Source organism: Rana temporaria, chromosome 2, assembly GCF_905171775.1.
Source record: "Rana temporaria chromosome 2, aRanTem1.1, whole genome shotgun sequence".
Lineage (NCBI taxonomy): Eukaryota > Metazoa > Chordata > Amphibia > Anura > Ranidae > Rana > Rana temporaria.
In genome coordinates this window covers 375,827,329-375,845,554 of record NC_053490.1, presented here as the reverse complement: position 1 = coordinate 375,845,554, position 18,226 = coordinate 375,827,329, and the positions used below count along the sequence as shown (strand labels likewise).

Below are 18,226 nucleotides of genomic sequence, written 5' to 3'. Positions count from 1 at the left end.
TAATCGATTATGAAAATAATCGTTAGTTGCAGCCCTAGACATCGCACCGATGTGCGGCTTTGAAATTGCGCCGAAGCAGCGGTGTGAACCAGGGCTTAGAATGAGTTAGCATGCAAATCAAGGAATGCATATGCTGCTTTTAATGGCAGTCGGCCCCATTTATGACAACATACTCTATCAGGTGATAGTATTTGGTTCCAAATCAGTGTAGCTGCAGTAAATTTATATCAATCACATATTTAATAGATCTATGCATTCAACTACAACTCAATCCTAATTTTTTTTTTTTTTTTTAAAAGGGTATTTTTATGCATGTAATAAGCATAGACAATTTTAGCTTACCTTACTTCTGGAGTCTACATTTAGTAAGCAGACACCACATGCCAGTTCATGAGCATTTTTGATTCCTGGTCGAAGCATACAGGAGGCAAAATCCAGTGCACTTTCGTCGGGCTGCAGAAAAAACATGCACAGTAAGGATTTTATACAATATGGGGCACTAGCTTGGGTACAGATTATAAAACGCTAAGACCCTTTTCACACTGAGCTGCCCATAGCCTCGGCGGTAAAACTCCGCTATTTTTACCGCCGATGGTATGGCCGGAGTTGCGGCGCATTTTGCCTGCTAGCTGTGCGCTTTTAACCCCCGCTAGCAGCCGAGAAAGGTTTAAAAATAGCCACGCTGTCCCATTGATTTCAATGGGCAGCAGCGGTGGAGGAGCAGTAAACACACAGCTCTTTCACCGATCCAAAGATGCGGCTAGCAGGACTTTTTTTTACCCTCCTGCTAGTGCAACGCTCTAGCCTGAAAGTCTTTGGGCTTTCACACGGGAGACAATGGAGCAGCTGTTTGAAAAGTGGATTGCAGGCGCCATTTTTAACGCTACAGCTCCTGCATTACGCCCCCAGTGTGAAAGGGGTCTAATAGCAGCGATTGTCAAGTCAGTGTGCATGGTCCTTTAAAGGCAAATTTAAAGTAAATCGTTGCTAATAGTCGAATTTTCATGTAGTTATCATGTGCAAGAAGGGATATTAGGGTTCCAGTGGGGAATTTATTAACGCTATAGCGCCTGCAATATGCCCTCAGTGTGAAAGGGGTCTAAGTATTAACCACTTGTCAACTGCGCTACATTTAGACTGTGGAAGTTAAAGAAATAAGGTGTTAAAGAATGCTACCCCAACATTTCATATTCTTGATATGTGTCTGTTGTACCATGTAATGTTAAAAAGTATCCTGTTCTTTTTGTATTGCTTCCTGTGTAAAATACCTGGTGATACTGCCAGCCCCCCCCATCTCTCCTACTTCACACTGACCGCGCTTGGCATTAAAGCGCATCCATCCCAGTGTGGTCAGTTTATGGCTTTGCTGGGCTTGCCTGTCCTCCAATAATCAGACTTATGTTGACAACCCCCCTGCACAGCCATTCACTGGGAAAGATCAGTGTATTGCTCTTTCTCCACCCCTAGCTCTCTAGAGATGTGTCCAGCTATAAAGAAAAAAAGGTATTTCTATTATTTTGTATATAAACACACATATATTTTAACTTTTATTTGTATTTGTAACTTTGCAGCAGGATAAGTATAGATTAAAGTAAAATGACTCAAAATGAAAAAAAAAAATGTATTGCTAGCTTTTCATATTTATTTATAATCCTAATTACTTCAGAATCATTAAACCTTCGCACAGTCTGGTCATGGAATTTCACATTACATGTTTTGCCCAAAAAATATTTAACTAGAGAAAAGTAATATTTAAAAGAAAGTCTTACCATTAGAGAGGCGAGTGACATGAATCCTATTAAGTTATTCCAAAGTTTGTCAATCTCCCTCACTAAGTGCTGCAGTTTCTCACTGCACACTGCAGTGGACTTTATCCCCAATTCTACTCGCTTGGTCACTCTGTACACCTCGATGACACCTGCACAAAATAAAATCACTATCACATTAACTAGATATGGCCATTGTTTTCTATAGACAACAAGCATGAGCACTTAGAACTCAGAAGCACAAACCCACAGCAATCATAAGACCACAAAGCTAAACATTTTCAAACGCACTGCAGTAGTTATTATCCTCGTAGCATTTTTCTTACAGTTTTTGCAGCTTTGTGCAGTCTGCATCTCTTCCAGCTGAAGCCAACGCCATAGTTGCAGTTGTCTTCCGATCTCTCCTAATATTTACTCCTGCGCTTTCTCCTTTCTCAGTGATAATCTTGCGCATGTGCAATAACGATTACCCAATCCTCGTTTTCATTAACGGTTACTATAACCCAGGGGTCTCCAAACTTTCAAAGCAAAGGGCCAGTTTACTGTCCTTCAGAGTTTACGAGGTCCGGACAGTGGACAGTAGGAGTCAAAAAGGTCCCGACATCAGTGGGAAAAATGAATGCCCTATTGCTTCAGTGTGAGTAATTGTGCCCCATCATTGGGTCCCATTGTTGGTGTCATTGAGAAAAACTGTGCCCCGTTGTTGGTGTCATTGAGAGGAATTGTCCCCCATTCTTGGTGTCATTGTTAGGAATTGTGTCTCATCGTTGGTGTCATTGTGAGGAATTGTGTCCCATCGTTGGTGTCATTGGGCCCTTTTGTTGGTGTCAGTAGGAGAAACTATGTCCCATTGTTGGTGTCAGTGGATGAAATAGTGCCCGAAGGGCCGGATAAAAGCAAGCAATGGGCCGCAGTTTGGAGACCACTGCCATAACCAGATAACCAATTGGATTGCACATGTGTTGACGCATATTATAGCAATGTTCACACCCTTGTGACGTAGCAAGTCACACCCTCGTGGGATTGCAATGCAATGCCCTGAAGTGGAGGAAAAACCAACACATGTATTATATGTAATATACCAATACCTCCTCCCATATAATATTCAAAGGTCAGAGGATTCTGGATCCACCCCAACACGGTTAGAAGAAGAACCAACAGATATAAATAGATGGGAGAAAGAACTGGGAAGGAATATTCCAAGATCGGACTGGGAAAGAGCTTTCCTAATCGCACAAAAGCCATCAATATCCAGTAGATATCAGGAAAGAAACGAAAGAATCTTAACAAGATGGTATAGATGCCCAGTAGTTATGCATAAAATCAATAGGGAAAATGATGAGACATGTTGGAGATGTCACAATGCAAAAGGTACAATGTCTCATATTTGGTATTACTGCCCCAAAGCACTGATATTCTGGACCAAGATATATAGTATACATCATAAAGTCACGGGGGGCAATATTCAACCAGATGTATTAGCTTCTCTTTTATCCATGATTTCCGGGTCTATAAAGACTATAAAAAGGGGCATATTAAGACACATGCTGGTAGCAGCGCAGACAGTTATAGCCCGGAACTGGGGAAAAAACGGAACACTTTCAATTGGAGAATGGATATGCGAAATGGGCGAGATGCATACTATGGAGACGATGATAGAAGTAGAAGCAATAGCATATGGAAGCCCTGGGCCATATACTATACTCCAGACACTTTTGACTCAAAAGTTCTCATGTCATGGTATTGATACCCTTTCATGGATAATAGTGGAAAAAAAATAAGTGAAATCCACCTTCGGAACACCACCATTACCCTCTCCATTCCCTCCATTAGTTCTCATTTTCATTTATTAGTAATTGTTTTTATTTATGTTTAGTTATATCTGTATTATACTATAACTCCTACAACAGTTCAATTATTATTGCATTAATCTGTATTTCAATGCTGTATCTCATTCTTAGTTGTTGTCATCTGACATACTGTAACTGTTGTAATCTATTACTTTAAAATAAAAAAACATTATACGAAAAAAGAGGTAGAAGCAATGGGTAGAGTTTAGAACCTCCACACCAATATCAGCATATTTATAGAGTTCCATGTCAGGGAATCCCCCCTTTTTCCTTCCCTCCTTTTTTATTTTCTTTCTTGTGGCTGTGTTATGTCGTTGTGCAGATGCTATGATAGGTAATAGAGACCAGGAGAGAACTTGTATGGATGTGATAAATGTAAAGAGGATTTTTTTTTCTCTTTTAGATATGTTTATGATACCAGATGATATTAGATGTATATATATATATATATATATATATATACACACATACATACATACATATATATATATATATGCACATATACACATATACATACACATACATACACACACACACACATATATATATATTATAATATGGAGTGGGTGGGTAATGGGCTATGTCAGTTACTGAAATATTTGTATTGTTTTTGGGTAAAATGAAAATGTATAAATAAAGATTATAAACAATGCCCTGGAGTGATGCTGAGAGGGGCACATCACCTGTATGTATAGACTGAAGGCACAGTGAGTGAGCCGTAGATAGGGCCAAAATGCGCATGATCGAATGCGGTCAGTGCAAAATCTCCTGAACAGCGCAGGTTGTAATACTTTTAAAGACACCTACTTCTAAGTCATTTTAGAATGCTTAACGGGGTTGTACACCCTTGTGTTTTTTCACCTTAATGCATTAAGGTGAAAAAGCACCTTGCACTCTCCGGCCTCCCTGAGCCCCCGTTTTACTTACCCGAACCCCGAACTTCCGTGGGCGCGATTCCACGTCGTTCTCCCCACGGCTTCTTGGCTCTTCATTGGATGGATTGATAGCAGTGCAGCCATTGGCTCCCGCTGGCCTCAATCAAATCTAATGATGCGGCCGCCGGGGGCGGGGCCGAGTCATACACTCAAGCGGCTGTGTACGGGAGTGCGCCCGCAAGGTAACCCCCTCGAAGGAGAGCTTCCCAGAGGGGGTTAGCAATTGCGGGGAGGAGCCGCGAGAGCCGCCGTGGGACCCCAGTAGAGGTGGATCAGGGCCAAACTACAAAGTGGAGGCAAGTATGACATGTTTGTTATTTTGATTTTTTTAAACGTGAACCTTTAATATCACTTTAACATGGCAAAAAGTAGGGTAGAAGAGTTTCCTACCACTTTAAGTCAGTTAGTACAAGGCATAATCCCCATCCCTGGAGCCAATAAATGCTTTGAGATAGATTGATAAATTTGGCCTTAACCACTTTCAAACCGCCGTACGTCTTTATACGGCCTAACTTTAAAGATGGATATCTCTGTAACGGCAGCAGCTGCTGCCACAACCGAGGTATCAATCTTTAGTGTCAGCGGTTCTGTTAACGATAACGGCAGTCTCCGCGAGATCGCCGTTATCGGCGGCGGGAGAGGGGCCCTCCCGCCGCTCTCCGCCGCTTACCAGAGCCGTCGGTAGCGGCGGAGGCGATCGGGACCGTTCGGCTGCTGACTGGGGACGAGACTGAAGGAAAAATCTCATTCGCCTGTCCCCATAGCTCTGCTGGGCGGAAGTGACGGCAAAACGTCAGTCCCACCCAGCCTCTTAAAGAAACATATTTTTTCAAAATTTTTTTTTTTTGACCCCAGATCTTATATTTAAGAGGACCTGTCATGCTTTTTTCTATTACAAGGGATGTTTACATTCCTTGTAATAGGAATAAAAGTGATCATTTTTTTTTCCAGTGTAAAAAATAATAAAATAAATAAAAATAAATAAGAAGAAAAAAAAAAATAATTTTTTAAAGCGCCCCGTCGAGCTCGTGCGCAGAAGCGAACGCATACGCGAGTAGCGGACGCATATGAAAACGGTGTTCAAACGACACAAGTGAGGTATCGCCGCGATCGTTAGAGCGAGAGCAATAATTATAGCCCTAGAACTCCTCTGCAACTCAAAAAATTCAACCTGTAGAATTTTTTAAACGTCGCCTATCGAAATTTTTAAGGGTAAAAGTTTGACGCCATGCCACGAGCGGGCGCAATTTGTAAGCGTGACATGTTGGGTACCATTTTACTCGGCGTAACATTATCTTTCACAATATATAAAAAAATTGGGCCAAATTTATTGCCATCTTATTTTTTAATTAAAAAAAGTGATTTTTTTCCAAAAAAAGTGCGCTTGTAGGACCGTACAGAAAGTATTGCAATGATCGCCATTTTATTCTCTAGGGTGTTAGAAAAAAATAGTATATAATGTTTGTGGGTTTTAAGTAATTTTCTAGCAAAAAAAACTGTTTTAGTCTTGTAAACACCAAATCTGAAAAACACCCAAAGTAGAGAAGTGGTTAAAGAGTTACCAAACCCAGGACCCTGCATTTACTATATCTGATCTCCCACAGTACATGAAAATGCAATTATTTTAGTAAACCTTTTCTCATTAGTCGTATAAAGCAGTCTTGTGACTTTTATTAGTGTCTAGTTAAAGCTCGTAGGAGGCGTTTTCATTCTCCCCTGACTCTCTTTCTGGAAAGGGCTGATGTGCTGATCACATGCACCCTCCCAAAAAAAGAAAGCAAAAATTTCTAGCAATACACACTAAACTGAGCATATGCAGAGTGACCCAAGGCTCTGTACTATCAGGAGATGGATTGGGGACTGTGAAAGAAGGGGGGGATCAGAGAAGACAGGATCACACAGCCTTTTTACACAATGCCCAGAATTAACCACTTAGGTTCCAGTGAGTATACAAGCATGCTTTACTGCATATACAGACTGATTTTACTTTTGTGGGATTAGTAACACTTTAGTGGGTTAGTTCAACTTTACCAAACACATGCTTACGCAGGTAAAGGGCGCCTGTAGATAAAAAAACAATCTGTACAACTTTGACTATAGGTGTAGACCATTTACATACCTTCTGAAACCTGGCAAGAGATGGAATCTCCACATCCTGCCTTGTTGCTAAAACAGTTCCAATTATTACAGGAGTGAGCCGTCAAACCTCCACACATGCGCGGTTTACTGGCATAGATTCAGTGGCATCATTGCTGAACTCAGAGTCAGAGAGAGAGCTTGCATCTGTGATGGTGTGGACCAGAAGTAACGCATGAGAGCATCTTAGTAATGACCTAGCTACAAGGCAGGACGAAGGGATGCCATTCTCTAGGAGTCTTTGAGTCAGGCTTCAGGAAGTATGTACAATTACCTACACCTTTTGGAAAGATCAAATACAGTGTATTGTCATTGAGTGTTTTAGTTATTATTTTAGTAAGAACATAAATATAATTTTTATATGAACAACATTTATACATGGAGGAGGGACGTGTTGACGTCACCATGCTGTTTGTAACCCGGAGGGCATGCAATCTGATGCTAGCCAGCCGTCTTTTTTATCCATGCGAGTTTAAGCAAATATATGTAAGCGCAATACTTTTATTCCTAATAAAGTACAGACGGTATTACACTATGGCCAGTTTTTCTTTCTGGGCCCTCTACTGCAGTGGTCATCAACCCTGTCCTCAGGGCCCACCAACAAGCCAGATTTGATGTATTACCTTGGGGACATGAAGACTAGAATACTGCAATCACTGAGCAGCAACATGTGATGTATTTCAGTTATCTTGCAAACCTGGCCTGTTAGTGAGCCCTGAGGACAGGGTTGATGACCACTGCTCTATTGACTGGGACGAGACCCAATTCCACGGTGGTTGCTAAGTGCGTGAGATCCCGCGGTCAATTTCTCCATACAAGCATCTGTGCAAGTACAAGGCCTTGGCTATAGCCACATGCCTGGTTTGCTTACCTTCTGGTAAGCAAGTTTTTCTTAAGGTGGCACTTGTATGACGTGAACCACTGTGGTGTTACCTTGAGAGGGATCTTCATTTATTATCATCATTATACAGATTCAAGATATTATTTATGCTGAATAATTAAGGACTTTGCATATATCAATTTGGATTATCTAGCGCGGCTTTTCTAATTTTTATTTACTTTGTGTTGCGTCTCCTACACGGAGCTGATGCTTTTTCATTTGTTGGTACATTAGCGTGGTATTAGCCCTATTTATTTATGCATGATTATTTCTACAATTTTTGGTTATTGTATTAAATGCAGAGATTAATAGATGAGCCACTAGAGGGAGTTCACAAGAAGCTCTGTGGTATCACTTTACTGCAAGCCAAACAACGTTTGAGATAAGACATCAGCCACACAGGAAGCCCATTGTTGTCAATGAGTCAGCCAACTCAAAGACTTGCATTTTGATAAGCAGCAGCCAATCAAAACAACGCAGAGCCGGAATTAAAGCCAGCTTATGTATGAATGCTGCACACTGATGAGCCCATCTCTTTGTCACTCTGTTCTCCAATTCCATCAGCATGCTTTTTTACACTACAGCACCGTTGATGGGCTCCTTGTGCTGCTTCTTCATCCTGGTCTCAGAGTTCTGCTGTACAAAATGTGGTGTAGACAGCAAGTGGCTGATTCCATGTCAAACTGCTTACATTTAAAAAAAATTGGAACTATAGTGCTGTAATAAGCAGATTTTCTTAGATTTTGCTCTTTCAGTTTTGGAACTGTAAATTGCAGGACATTTGGCCTGTATGCTATGATGCTCTTGACTTTAGTTACATAAAAGTGATTTTATTTCTTTTGGAAAGAAAATGGCCCAAAAATGGTGCCTCAAAAGTCTTGCCTCTTACAATTTTTGCACATACAGTACAGTGTATACATTTTAATGCCTATACAACAAGGCAAATTAAAGAATTCATAGATGGGTTCTGTCTCCTCACAGTATACTACTTATTAAACACAATTTGTAGGGGCTTTGTAGAGCACTATGTGGGGAATTTATCAAAACTGAAGTCAGAATTTGTAGCACCAATCAGCTCAATTCTTTAGCTTGTTCAGTTAAACTTGGAAAATAAAAGATAGAAGCTGACTGGTTGCCATGAACAACTGCTCCAGTTTTGATAGTTTCCTTTATGAGTCATCTAAAGAGATGGCACGGCAGAAGTAGTTTCCTTTCAAACATGCTCTCTAAAAATCTGGACAGAGTGAATTTCATAACTAAAATGTGAGAAATATATATATATATATATATATATATATATATACATACATATATACACACACACACACACACACATACATACATATACACACACTCTGTATATATATTTTATGTACATTATATCTATCCATTTATTTAAAGTAGTATTAAACCCTCAGTACTTTTAACCAATTGAGAGCAGTAAAATAAAAATTCCCCTATAAAACATTTGTATGATTGCCCCAGCACTTCCAGCTTACAATATTAAATGTTAAAACGTCCTGTCTTCAGTGGACAGTGCAGTCCTAAATCAGCCTGTTAGCTTAAAGCAGTGGTTCTCAACTCCTGTCCTCAGGACCCACCAACAGGCCAGGTTTGCAAGATAACTGAAATATATCAGAGGTGATATCATTAGCTGCTCAGTGATTGCAGTTTTCTAGTCTGCATCTCCCCAAGGCAATACTTGGGCTACTTTCACAAGGAGGCGCTTTACAGGCGCCATTGCACTACAACTAGCGCCTGCAAAGCGCCTCTCCTGTCACTCCAGTAAAAAAGCCAGAGGGCTTTTATACTGGAGCTGTGCGTTGGCAGGACGCTTCTTTGAGGTGCTTTAGGAGCAATGTATACATCGCTCCTAAAACACCCCTGCCCATGGAAATCAATGGGCAAGCGCTGGCAAAGCGAGTCCTTTTAACCCTTTTTTCGGCCGCTAGCAGGGGGTCAAAAGCACCCACTAGCGACTGAAAAGCGTCACTAAAACAAAAGGTATAATAAGCTAAAAATAGCGGCACTTTACAGCCAAAGCCCCAGCACCTCAGTGTGAAAGTACCCTTAAAGTCTTGCCTGTTAGTGGGTCCTGAGGACAGGAGTTGAGAACCACTGACTAATGCCCCGTACACACGATCTGTTTTCCTGGCGGTAAAAAGTCAGCCGGGAAAACCGAGGAGAAAGCCGAGAACCTGCTCGCCAGCTTTTTCCCCCTACACACGGCCGGTTTTCCTGGCAGGAAAACTGCGGTGAGAGCTTTGGCCAGAAATCCTGGCCGTGTGTATGCTCCACCTCCCGGGAAAAAGACAGCTGGGAATCCCAGCAGGAAAAAAGAGAACATGTTCTAATTTTTCCCGCCGGGATTCCCGATGGGAAAACTGGTCGTGTGTACGAGGCATTAAAGGAATGAGGGGGGGGGGGGCATAAGCAGGGGAGTGTTCTGCCATACTAGGCTATAGGGCTGTGCGTTTCTATTGAGGCACACAGAGTAGGGAAAAGCAATTCTAGACCCAGCAGGGGTGGCTCATAGGATGCTGCAAGAGAAAGGAACCGCCAACTTAAAAAAAAACATAGATGCTTAAAAACTGAAAGTTTAAAATCACTTTAACTCCAGAGCATGTTAATTAGTTTAGAGAAACAATGGGAAGTGGACAGGCCATACATAGAGGCATACCACAAATCCCATTAAAAATAAACAAAATCATAGCCACATTGATAGTGGTAAGAATAATTTTAATGACAGAATCCATACCTAATAAATATTCCATTCCGTGTGCCGATCGGATAACTTCTGTACAGACTGCTGAACTGCTAATTCCATTGAGAGCATCATTTGCCTTTTTGATGACCTGAAAAAACACAAACGCAGTGTGTTTAAATACACTTGTAGGTCTCTTAATAAATCAACCTGTCACACGTATGGTGCATGTCACAGCTGGAGAACTATTTCAGGAGTCTGTACTATTAGTGAGACCCTGAGCAGCTCATTTACTGGAAAATATAGAAGAATGATTACTATTGCCATAATGACTGTTATTTTCAGCAATAAAGGCAAGCGAGAACTAAAAACAACGTCAGTTTTGGCAAATATCAGATGCAAGCTTTAGGAGAACAGACCCTGCAGACAAGGATTCTCTGTAGGTGCAGTTTGATAAAATGTTGTTTAATGTACGTTTCATACCTGTAAGCCTTTTGGGCTCACCAGAAGCCTAGCTGAAAAACACCCATTCTATGTCCTGCTTTATTGCCAGGGCAGGTCAGCAGTTAGTCGCTTGTCCCGCTATCACAGAAGCGAGCAGCGTAGGCGGCCGTCAAGGCCAGACCACTGAAATCAGGGGGGGGGGGGGAGCCCAGCATGTGCACCCAGGCTTCTTCTCTAGGGCTTTGCTCATAACAGGGAGAAAACATGCAAACATGAATGGGGAATGTCATCAGCAAAGCCCTTGAGAAACCCGTGATCAGGCTGGTTTGCATGTTCTCCATGTGCCTGCATGCGTTTCCTTAGGGTACGCTGATGATGTCATTGGTGCATGCGCTCTGAAGGAACAGCCGCCCGTGCTGTTTCTTCAGGAGCATGTGCCATGACCAGTGGCTCCCGCACAAATGCGTGGGAGTGATGTCACGTGGCTCCTGCCAGTCACACAGCTGGAATCCGCGGCCCCGGAAGGAAGAAGGGCAAAGATGGATGTGGCTTTCAGCAGAGTCGCCGGCCGTTTTAAGAGCGTCAGGGGGTGCCTGCGGTGCGACGCCGGCGGCCGCGATGTCCGCGGGCCACCTGAAAACACTCCACAGAGCCAGGACAGGGATTTGTGTATGTAAACAAACAGATCCCCGTTCTGACAGGGGAGTAGAGAAAGATCTGCTGTTCCTAGTGATCAGGAACAGCGATCTCTCTCCTCCTACAGTCAGTACACTCCCCCACAGTTAGAAACACCTCCCTAGGGAACAATTAACCCCTTGATCATCCCCTAGTGTTAAACCCTTCATTGCCAGTGACATTTATACAGTAATCAGTGACTATTTTTAGCTCTGATCGCTGTATAAATGTCACTGGTCCCAAAAAAAAGTGTCCGATCTGTCCGCATCCCCGCTAAAAATCGCAGATTGCTGCCATTACTAGTAAAAAATAAATAATAAAAATTCCATAAATCTATCTTTGGGGACGCTAAAACTTTTGCGCTTATTTTTTTTTACCAAAAACATGTAGAAGACTACACATCGGCCTAAACTGAATACATTTGTGTTTTATTTATTGTTTTTGGGATATTTATTATAGCAAAAAGGTAAAAAATATATTTTTTTTTCCAAAATTGTCGCTATTTTTACGTTTATAGCGCAACAAATAAAAACCGCAGAGGTGATCAAATACCACCAAGAAAGCTCTATTTGTGGGAAAAAAGGACATCAATTTTGTTTGGGTACAATGTTGCACGACCGCACAATTGTCAGTTAAAGCGACGCAGTGCTGTATTGCAAAAAATGGCCTGGTCATTAATGGGGCAAATCCTTCCGGTCCTTAAGTGGTTAAGTAGGAGTGTGCTCCCTCCAGGAATATCCACCCTTAATCTATCCATTGCTATATGTGCTCCAATTTGGAGACTCTCACAACTATAAAGTTATGACCGCAGTATACAGATGTGGGCCCTTTGTCTTTAACATGAATTGTTAGACTGGGTCAATTTTTTATTTTTTTTACAGGCTAGCTGGTAAATGTGATGTAAACATTTTTGTTTATGGTCCTGTTTAAATTAGCCCTAGTATGTTTATGTATGCATTAGATGTAGGGACCTTAGATAGTAAGCTTCTTGAGGGCAGGGAGGTGAATGTGCAATGTATATACTGTCCGCGCTATATACACTCACCAGCCACTTTATTAGGTACACCTGCTCAACTGTTTGGTAATACAAAATGCTAATCAGCCAATCACATGGCAGCAGCTCAATGCATTTAGGCATCTAGACATAGTAAAAACCACCTGCTGAAGTTCAAGCTGAGCATCAGAATGGGGAAGAAAATAATTTAGGGTGACTTTGAAAGTGGCATGGTTGTTGATGCCAGAAGGGCTGGTCTGAGTATTTCAAAAACTGCTGATCCACTGGGATTTTCACGCACAACCATCTCTAGGGTTTACAGAGAATGGTACGAACAAGAGAAAATATCCAGTAAGCAGCAGTTGTGTGTATGAAAATGCCTTGATGATGTCAGAGGAGAATGGGCAGACTTGTTTGAGATGATAGAAAGGCAACAATAACTCAATTAACCACGAATTTCAACCAGGGTACGTGCAACACACCAAACTTTGAAGCAGACATCGAACCTTGAAGAAGAGAACACCGGGTGGCACTCCTGTCAGCTAAGAACAGGAAACAGGCCACAATTCGCACAGGCTCAACAAAATTGGAATCGTGATCTGGGCTTGCCAACCTGCACTCTCAGAGCATGGGAATGCGCTTTCCTGGTTTGAGGTCGCAGGTCACATGTTGAGTACCCCTGTAGGCAGAATTTATATCTATCCATCTATCCAAAACTAGTTTAGGGGCACTCACGGTTTTTGCAGAGGAGGAAGACATAAAACAGCAGTGCTTTTATTGTCAACATTTTGTCAATTTTTCTCAAGATGGTCTGAGCTTCATCAAAATGTTGACAATAAAAACACTGCCGTCTTCGGTCTTCCTGCTCTGCAAGACCCGTGAGTGCCTCTAAAACAGTTTTGGAGATACTGTATATGGATTTCTTTGTGGGTGAGCACCTGGGCATTTACTATAAGCATAGATTGCTGTGGCTACCTTTGGAACGGTTTATATACTGTACACATGCACAGACAAGAAGACAAATATGTTTGTTGTCCATAGCGATCACCTGTTTGTTTGTTTTTTGGTGTAAAAGCAGTTGGTTCTACTGGCTGCTGTGAACAAATGCTTTGTTGGTCTGTTTTTTTTATATCAGTCCCGCTATACAAAAGACATAATAAACGCCAATCTCCTTACCTGCAGAGCACTTTCCAAACAACGCTGCCATTCATATGCATACCTTTCACTCTCCTAAAAGTAAAGTACCAGAAGTATTAGGTAGTCATCAGTGATGGAATATGCAATAAAGACAAATGCAGAATATTATGAATTGGAATTTCCACCTGAAGTGAATTACTGTATCACGTCACCTCGTAAAGTCTATATGTTAACATTACAATTTTCAACTCTATATAATTATAAATTCCGACTTGGGACTCTTGTACAAAAAAAAAAAATGTATGCAACTATAAAGATTTTGGCACAAGATACAGCCCTGAGGATGCACAGTAACCTATGTTACTCTCTATATTAGAAGCAAGCTTTAAAGTCCCTCTAAAATGAAAGAATCCCCCAGTTGTCACCAGAACTAATTTCCCCATTCAAAGAATTCCCACAGATTCCTATTCTGGTGACAACTCAGAACTAGGCATTTTCTTTTACTTTCGCTCTTGGTGATAAGGGTAAATCAGACAAATAGGAGGGTGAATCTCACCAACGGGGGCAAAGACAGCAGTTAAAACCTGACCCGTGTCCTAATCCCTCTCCACTCTATTGAAAAATAAAATAAAGTTTTATCTTTAGTTATACTTTAACTAGTTCAGCTCTTTGGATGTACTACATACAGTATGTCCAAAAAGTAAAGCACAAGCCAGTACTGGCTGTAAAGTAAATGTGATCTGGCTATATAGATGCCTATCGTTTTCAAGGTCTGGATGGCGCGGCTTCCTTCCCATTCCTTCCTCGATCTCCCCTACCTGGAATAAGCGGTTAGATGCTTTGGAGGGAAGGAGAGACATATGGGTCTTAGACCAATATCTCTATGAATTGGGTAGGAGAGATAAAGACAGCGCTTTCCGGAACTCAATGAGGGTGTAGAGCCTCCAGTCAAACAGTGCCGAGCCAATGTAAAGGCTAAACAGTTTATTGTCCAATTACTGCCCTGCCCACTCCCCGTCCTCATCTGCAAGGGTTTTAAAATTCTTCAGTTGCAGTCACACCCGTGACTTGACAAAGGGCATGCACGCAATATGCATCGTCATTGCAACAAGCTTTTCCTGCGTTCCATGCTGGTTCGACTGGCAGGCCCTTTGTGTCCAGACCTTCCGCCCTGACGTCACATGGGAGCACCAGCAGAATCCGGCTTGGCTCCCAGCGTCTACTATAGGTGTGTTGTATTGTAACAGCAGATCATTCCCATTCTTCTGTCCACCCGACCCAGAGGACATTAGCCCATCTTCATCCAGCTACACCGGCCTGGTATTGCAAGTACTGTAATCTAGTTCCAATAAACTGTTTAGCCTTTACATCGGCACAGAACGGTTTGACTGGAGGGTCCATAGCCCCATTGATTTAAAGATAGCGCTGCTTTTATCTCTCCTACCCAATTCAGTTACTTCATGTGTTTTCATGACGGCTCCTTGGAATTGGCTCTGGGGCAGTGGACAGTGCGTTCCCCCCATAGGGCTAGCTCCTGAAAAATTGTGTTTTTAATATCTCCATGAAGAGTGCCTGTCACCTGCACAATGCCATCACATGGAGGTTTGTTAGCACTTTGTGATAGTAATAAAGTTAAATAAAAATAAATAAAAAAAAAGACTCCCACTGCCCTGCACAAACCCGCACATGTAGGTAGATTCAGGTAGGGGCGCGCAAATCTAAGGCGGTGTAGCCTAGCGTGTTTACACTACGCCGCCTTAAGTAAGAGAGGCAAGTACTGTATTCTCAAAGTACTTGCTTCCTTACTTAGGGCGGCGTAGCGTAAATGCGGCGGGCGTAAAATCAAATGTGTTGGAGGGGGCGTGTTTTATGGTAATGAGGCTTGACCTCACGTTTTTGATGTTTTTCTTTACTGCGCATGCGCCGGGCGCCTACATTTCCCAGTGTGCATTGAGGCTAAGTACGCCGCACGGGCCTATTGATTTCGACGTGGACGTAAACAACGTAAATCCCGGTTCGCGGACGACTTACGCAAACGACGTAAAAAATTTGAATCTCGCCGCGGGAACGGCGGCCATACTTTAACATTGTTATTCCACCTAATAGATGGAATAACTTTAGGCCTGCTAATGCCTTACGGAAACGGCGTAAATCGACTGCGGCGGTCGGGCGTACGTTCGTGAATCGGCGTATCAACTCATTTACATATTCTACCCCGTCCGCAATGGAAGCGCCACCTAGCGGCCATCCGAAAAATTGCAACCTAAGATAGGACGGCGCAAACCGTCGTATCTTAGATATGTTTAATCGTATCTCTGTTTGAGCATACGCTTAAACATAAGTCGGCGTAGATTCTGAGTTAGGTCGGCTTATCTACTGATAAGCCGGCCTAACTTTACCTGAATCTACCTAATGGTGTGCAAGTGTATGTAAACTGAAATTGCACCACACATGTGAAGTATCACCACAAATGTCTAATATTTTTTGCACCAGAGCTCACAGTTAATTCTAAACTATTAATCTGTAAATTCTTTTAAAAAATCACTTATGAAAATATTTTGTTACCATAGTTTTTGTGATATCATGGTGAAAGAAATTTTAAGACGCAACCCAATTTTTATATTTTACCAAAATGTAGGTATAATATTGTGCATGTCTGCACTAAAATGCAATTTATTATATTTTTTGGTTCCTGGAGGTTTTAAGGATTTTAAAGCCAAAAATACAGATTCTTACATGTGTGCAAAAAAAAGAAACATTTTGATCTAGTGCTAAAGTGGTCAATACAAAGCTGGTACAGGCATACTCCACTTATATGAAGTGCAGCCGAGTTTTAATTTTCTACACAATTCCGCTATATTACACTGGTCATCATACCATACATTTGAAATGTGCGCTAACATGGCATGTAGGTTTCATAAATTCAAACTGTGTGGGAACTAAAAAATGATCCCTTACAGACCACTTTAACCTACAGGTAAGCCTAGATTAAGGCTTACCTGTAGGTGCAACAAATATCTCCTAAACCTACACGGTTGAGCGTGCCGTTACTAACGGCGATCATGCCGTTAGTAGCGGCACCCATGCGCATTTGTGGGAGTGACGTCATCGTGGCTCCGGCCAATCACAGTGTCGGAGCCACTATATGCGGAAGTGACTCGTGGAGAGATGGCGCCGACGGAGGAGGTGATCGAGCACCGCTGCGGGGGCTTCGATCTCAGGTAGGTACTTCATAATGAGCTAGTATGCTATGCAGGGTGTTTTTGAAAAAAAAAAAAAAAAAAAAGGTTAGTGTGATGGTCTGTGGGAAGAATGTTCGTTATACTTGTGGTCACTGGGAAGAATTCCTCCCTTACAGATAGCGAAAAAGATCAATGATATTAGTGGGAACTTATCTAAAAAGCAGAAATTCCTTATGGCTCAAGTAACCCCTAGCAACCATTGGAGGAACCCTAGGGTCCCATGGAACCCTGGTTGAGAAACCCTGCTCTAGATCCATATAACAACCTGCAAGATGAGTACTGGTGATCAATACCAAAGATGCATACCATTTTACTGTATCAATCAACATATAACCTTACCTCAACTTCTCCTGTGAGATCTTTGTACTTGTCTCTAATCACAGGTAATGCGGGCTTCTCAGTAACAGTGTGAGACCTGTCTCTGAATGCTGGCTCTGCAGCAGGTGGAGTTTTAGCTATTTCTTTATCCCCAAGGCTAAGGCTTCTCTTATGGGATCCTGTGGAAACACACAATTTTCAAGAATCATGTCATGAATGAATTAAAAGCTTCTACAACAATAGGCAAGGAAAGATGGAAAGGTGATTTCCCACCACTGGTAACCCCCTAGAGCACAGGTGTCAAACACAAGGCCCGTGGGCTGAATCCGGCCCTCCAGGCCATGTCACGTGGCCCTCGCACCTCTCCTGCAGCTCCAGCCCTCTTCTGGTTCTCCTCCAGACCCTTACTTTCTACTTTCAAACAATGCATCCAGCTTCTTCTCAGCAGCAGCATAAGGAAAGGGGGTGCACTGTGATGTAAGGGAGAGTTGGGGACTCAACTTCTGATGGTGGGGTGGCTCTTGACATCTAATGTAAGGGGAGGGGATGCGCTGGACATACACAACCGGCCCTTTTGAGGGCAATCATAATGTTGATGCAGCCGATGAAATTGAGTTTGACACCCCTGCCCTAGAGATATAGGATGCCAGGAGATGACTACGCTCTTATGACTAAGGATTTCTAAAATTATAGTTACAGGTCTTGTCCCTCCCCCAGCTTGTGGCTAGACAGTAAAAGGAGAAGCAGAAGACTGAGGCGCTCATCTCTCTGCTTACTCCTCCTGCCAGAATATTATTTTTTAGCACATAAGCACAATAGACTGGCTCCTTATTCTGCTTCTCCCTCTCCTAGCCTGCTGTATTGAGGATAGCCATGTTAAATTCAAGTACTTACATTGCTTGAATTTTTAAAATACATTCCATCAGTAGCTTCATTATTTGTGCCTTTTATATTTGCCTAGAGTTCAGTTTTAATATCAAAAACTCCAAATCAAGAGGCGAGCCAGGAAAGATTGAAGAGAGGACAATGGAATGGCCCACCATAATGATACAATATTACTTTTGCATAGATTGACACTATTAAAGAGTAGAAAAAAAGTCTTAAAATTACCTTATGAAGTACTCACTTTAACTAGTTAAAAAGTT

The 18,226-nt window shown here is 42.1% G+C and overlaps 1 protein-coding gene across 4 annotated transcripts in view; it reads right to left on the bottom strand.

Moving 5' to 3' along the window:
• The window catches only part of SYNRG (synergin gamma), a 108,794-nt gene that overhangs the window by 13,804 nt on the left and 76,764 nt on the right, over nt 1-18,226 (bottom strand). For all 4 annotated transcript variants that reach the window (XM_040337815.1, XM_040337816.1, XM_040337817.1 and 1 more), the window contains 5 exons: nt 17,103-17,260; nt 13,561-13,614; nt 10,326-10,422; nt 1,770-1,918; nt 343-453 (listed from right to left, as the gene is read on the bottom strand). In XM_040337815.1, coding sequence (XP_040193749.1) covers nt 343-453; nt 1,770-1,918; nt 10,326-10,422; nt 13,561-13,614; nt 17,103-17,260 — 569 coding nt within the window. The remainder of the gene's footprint in view (nt 1-342; nt 454-1,769; nt 1,919-10,325; nt 10,423-13,560; nt 13,615-17,102; nt 17,261-18,226) is intronic.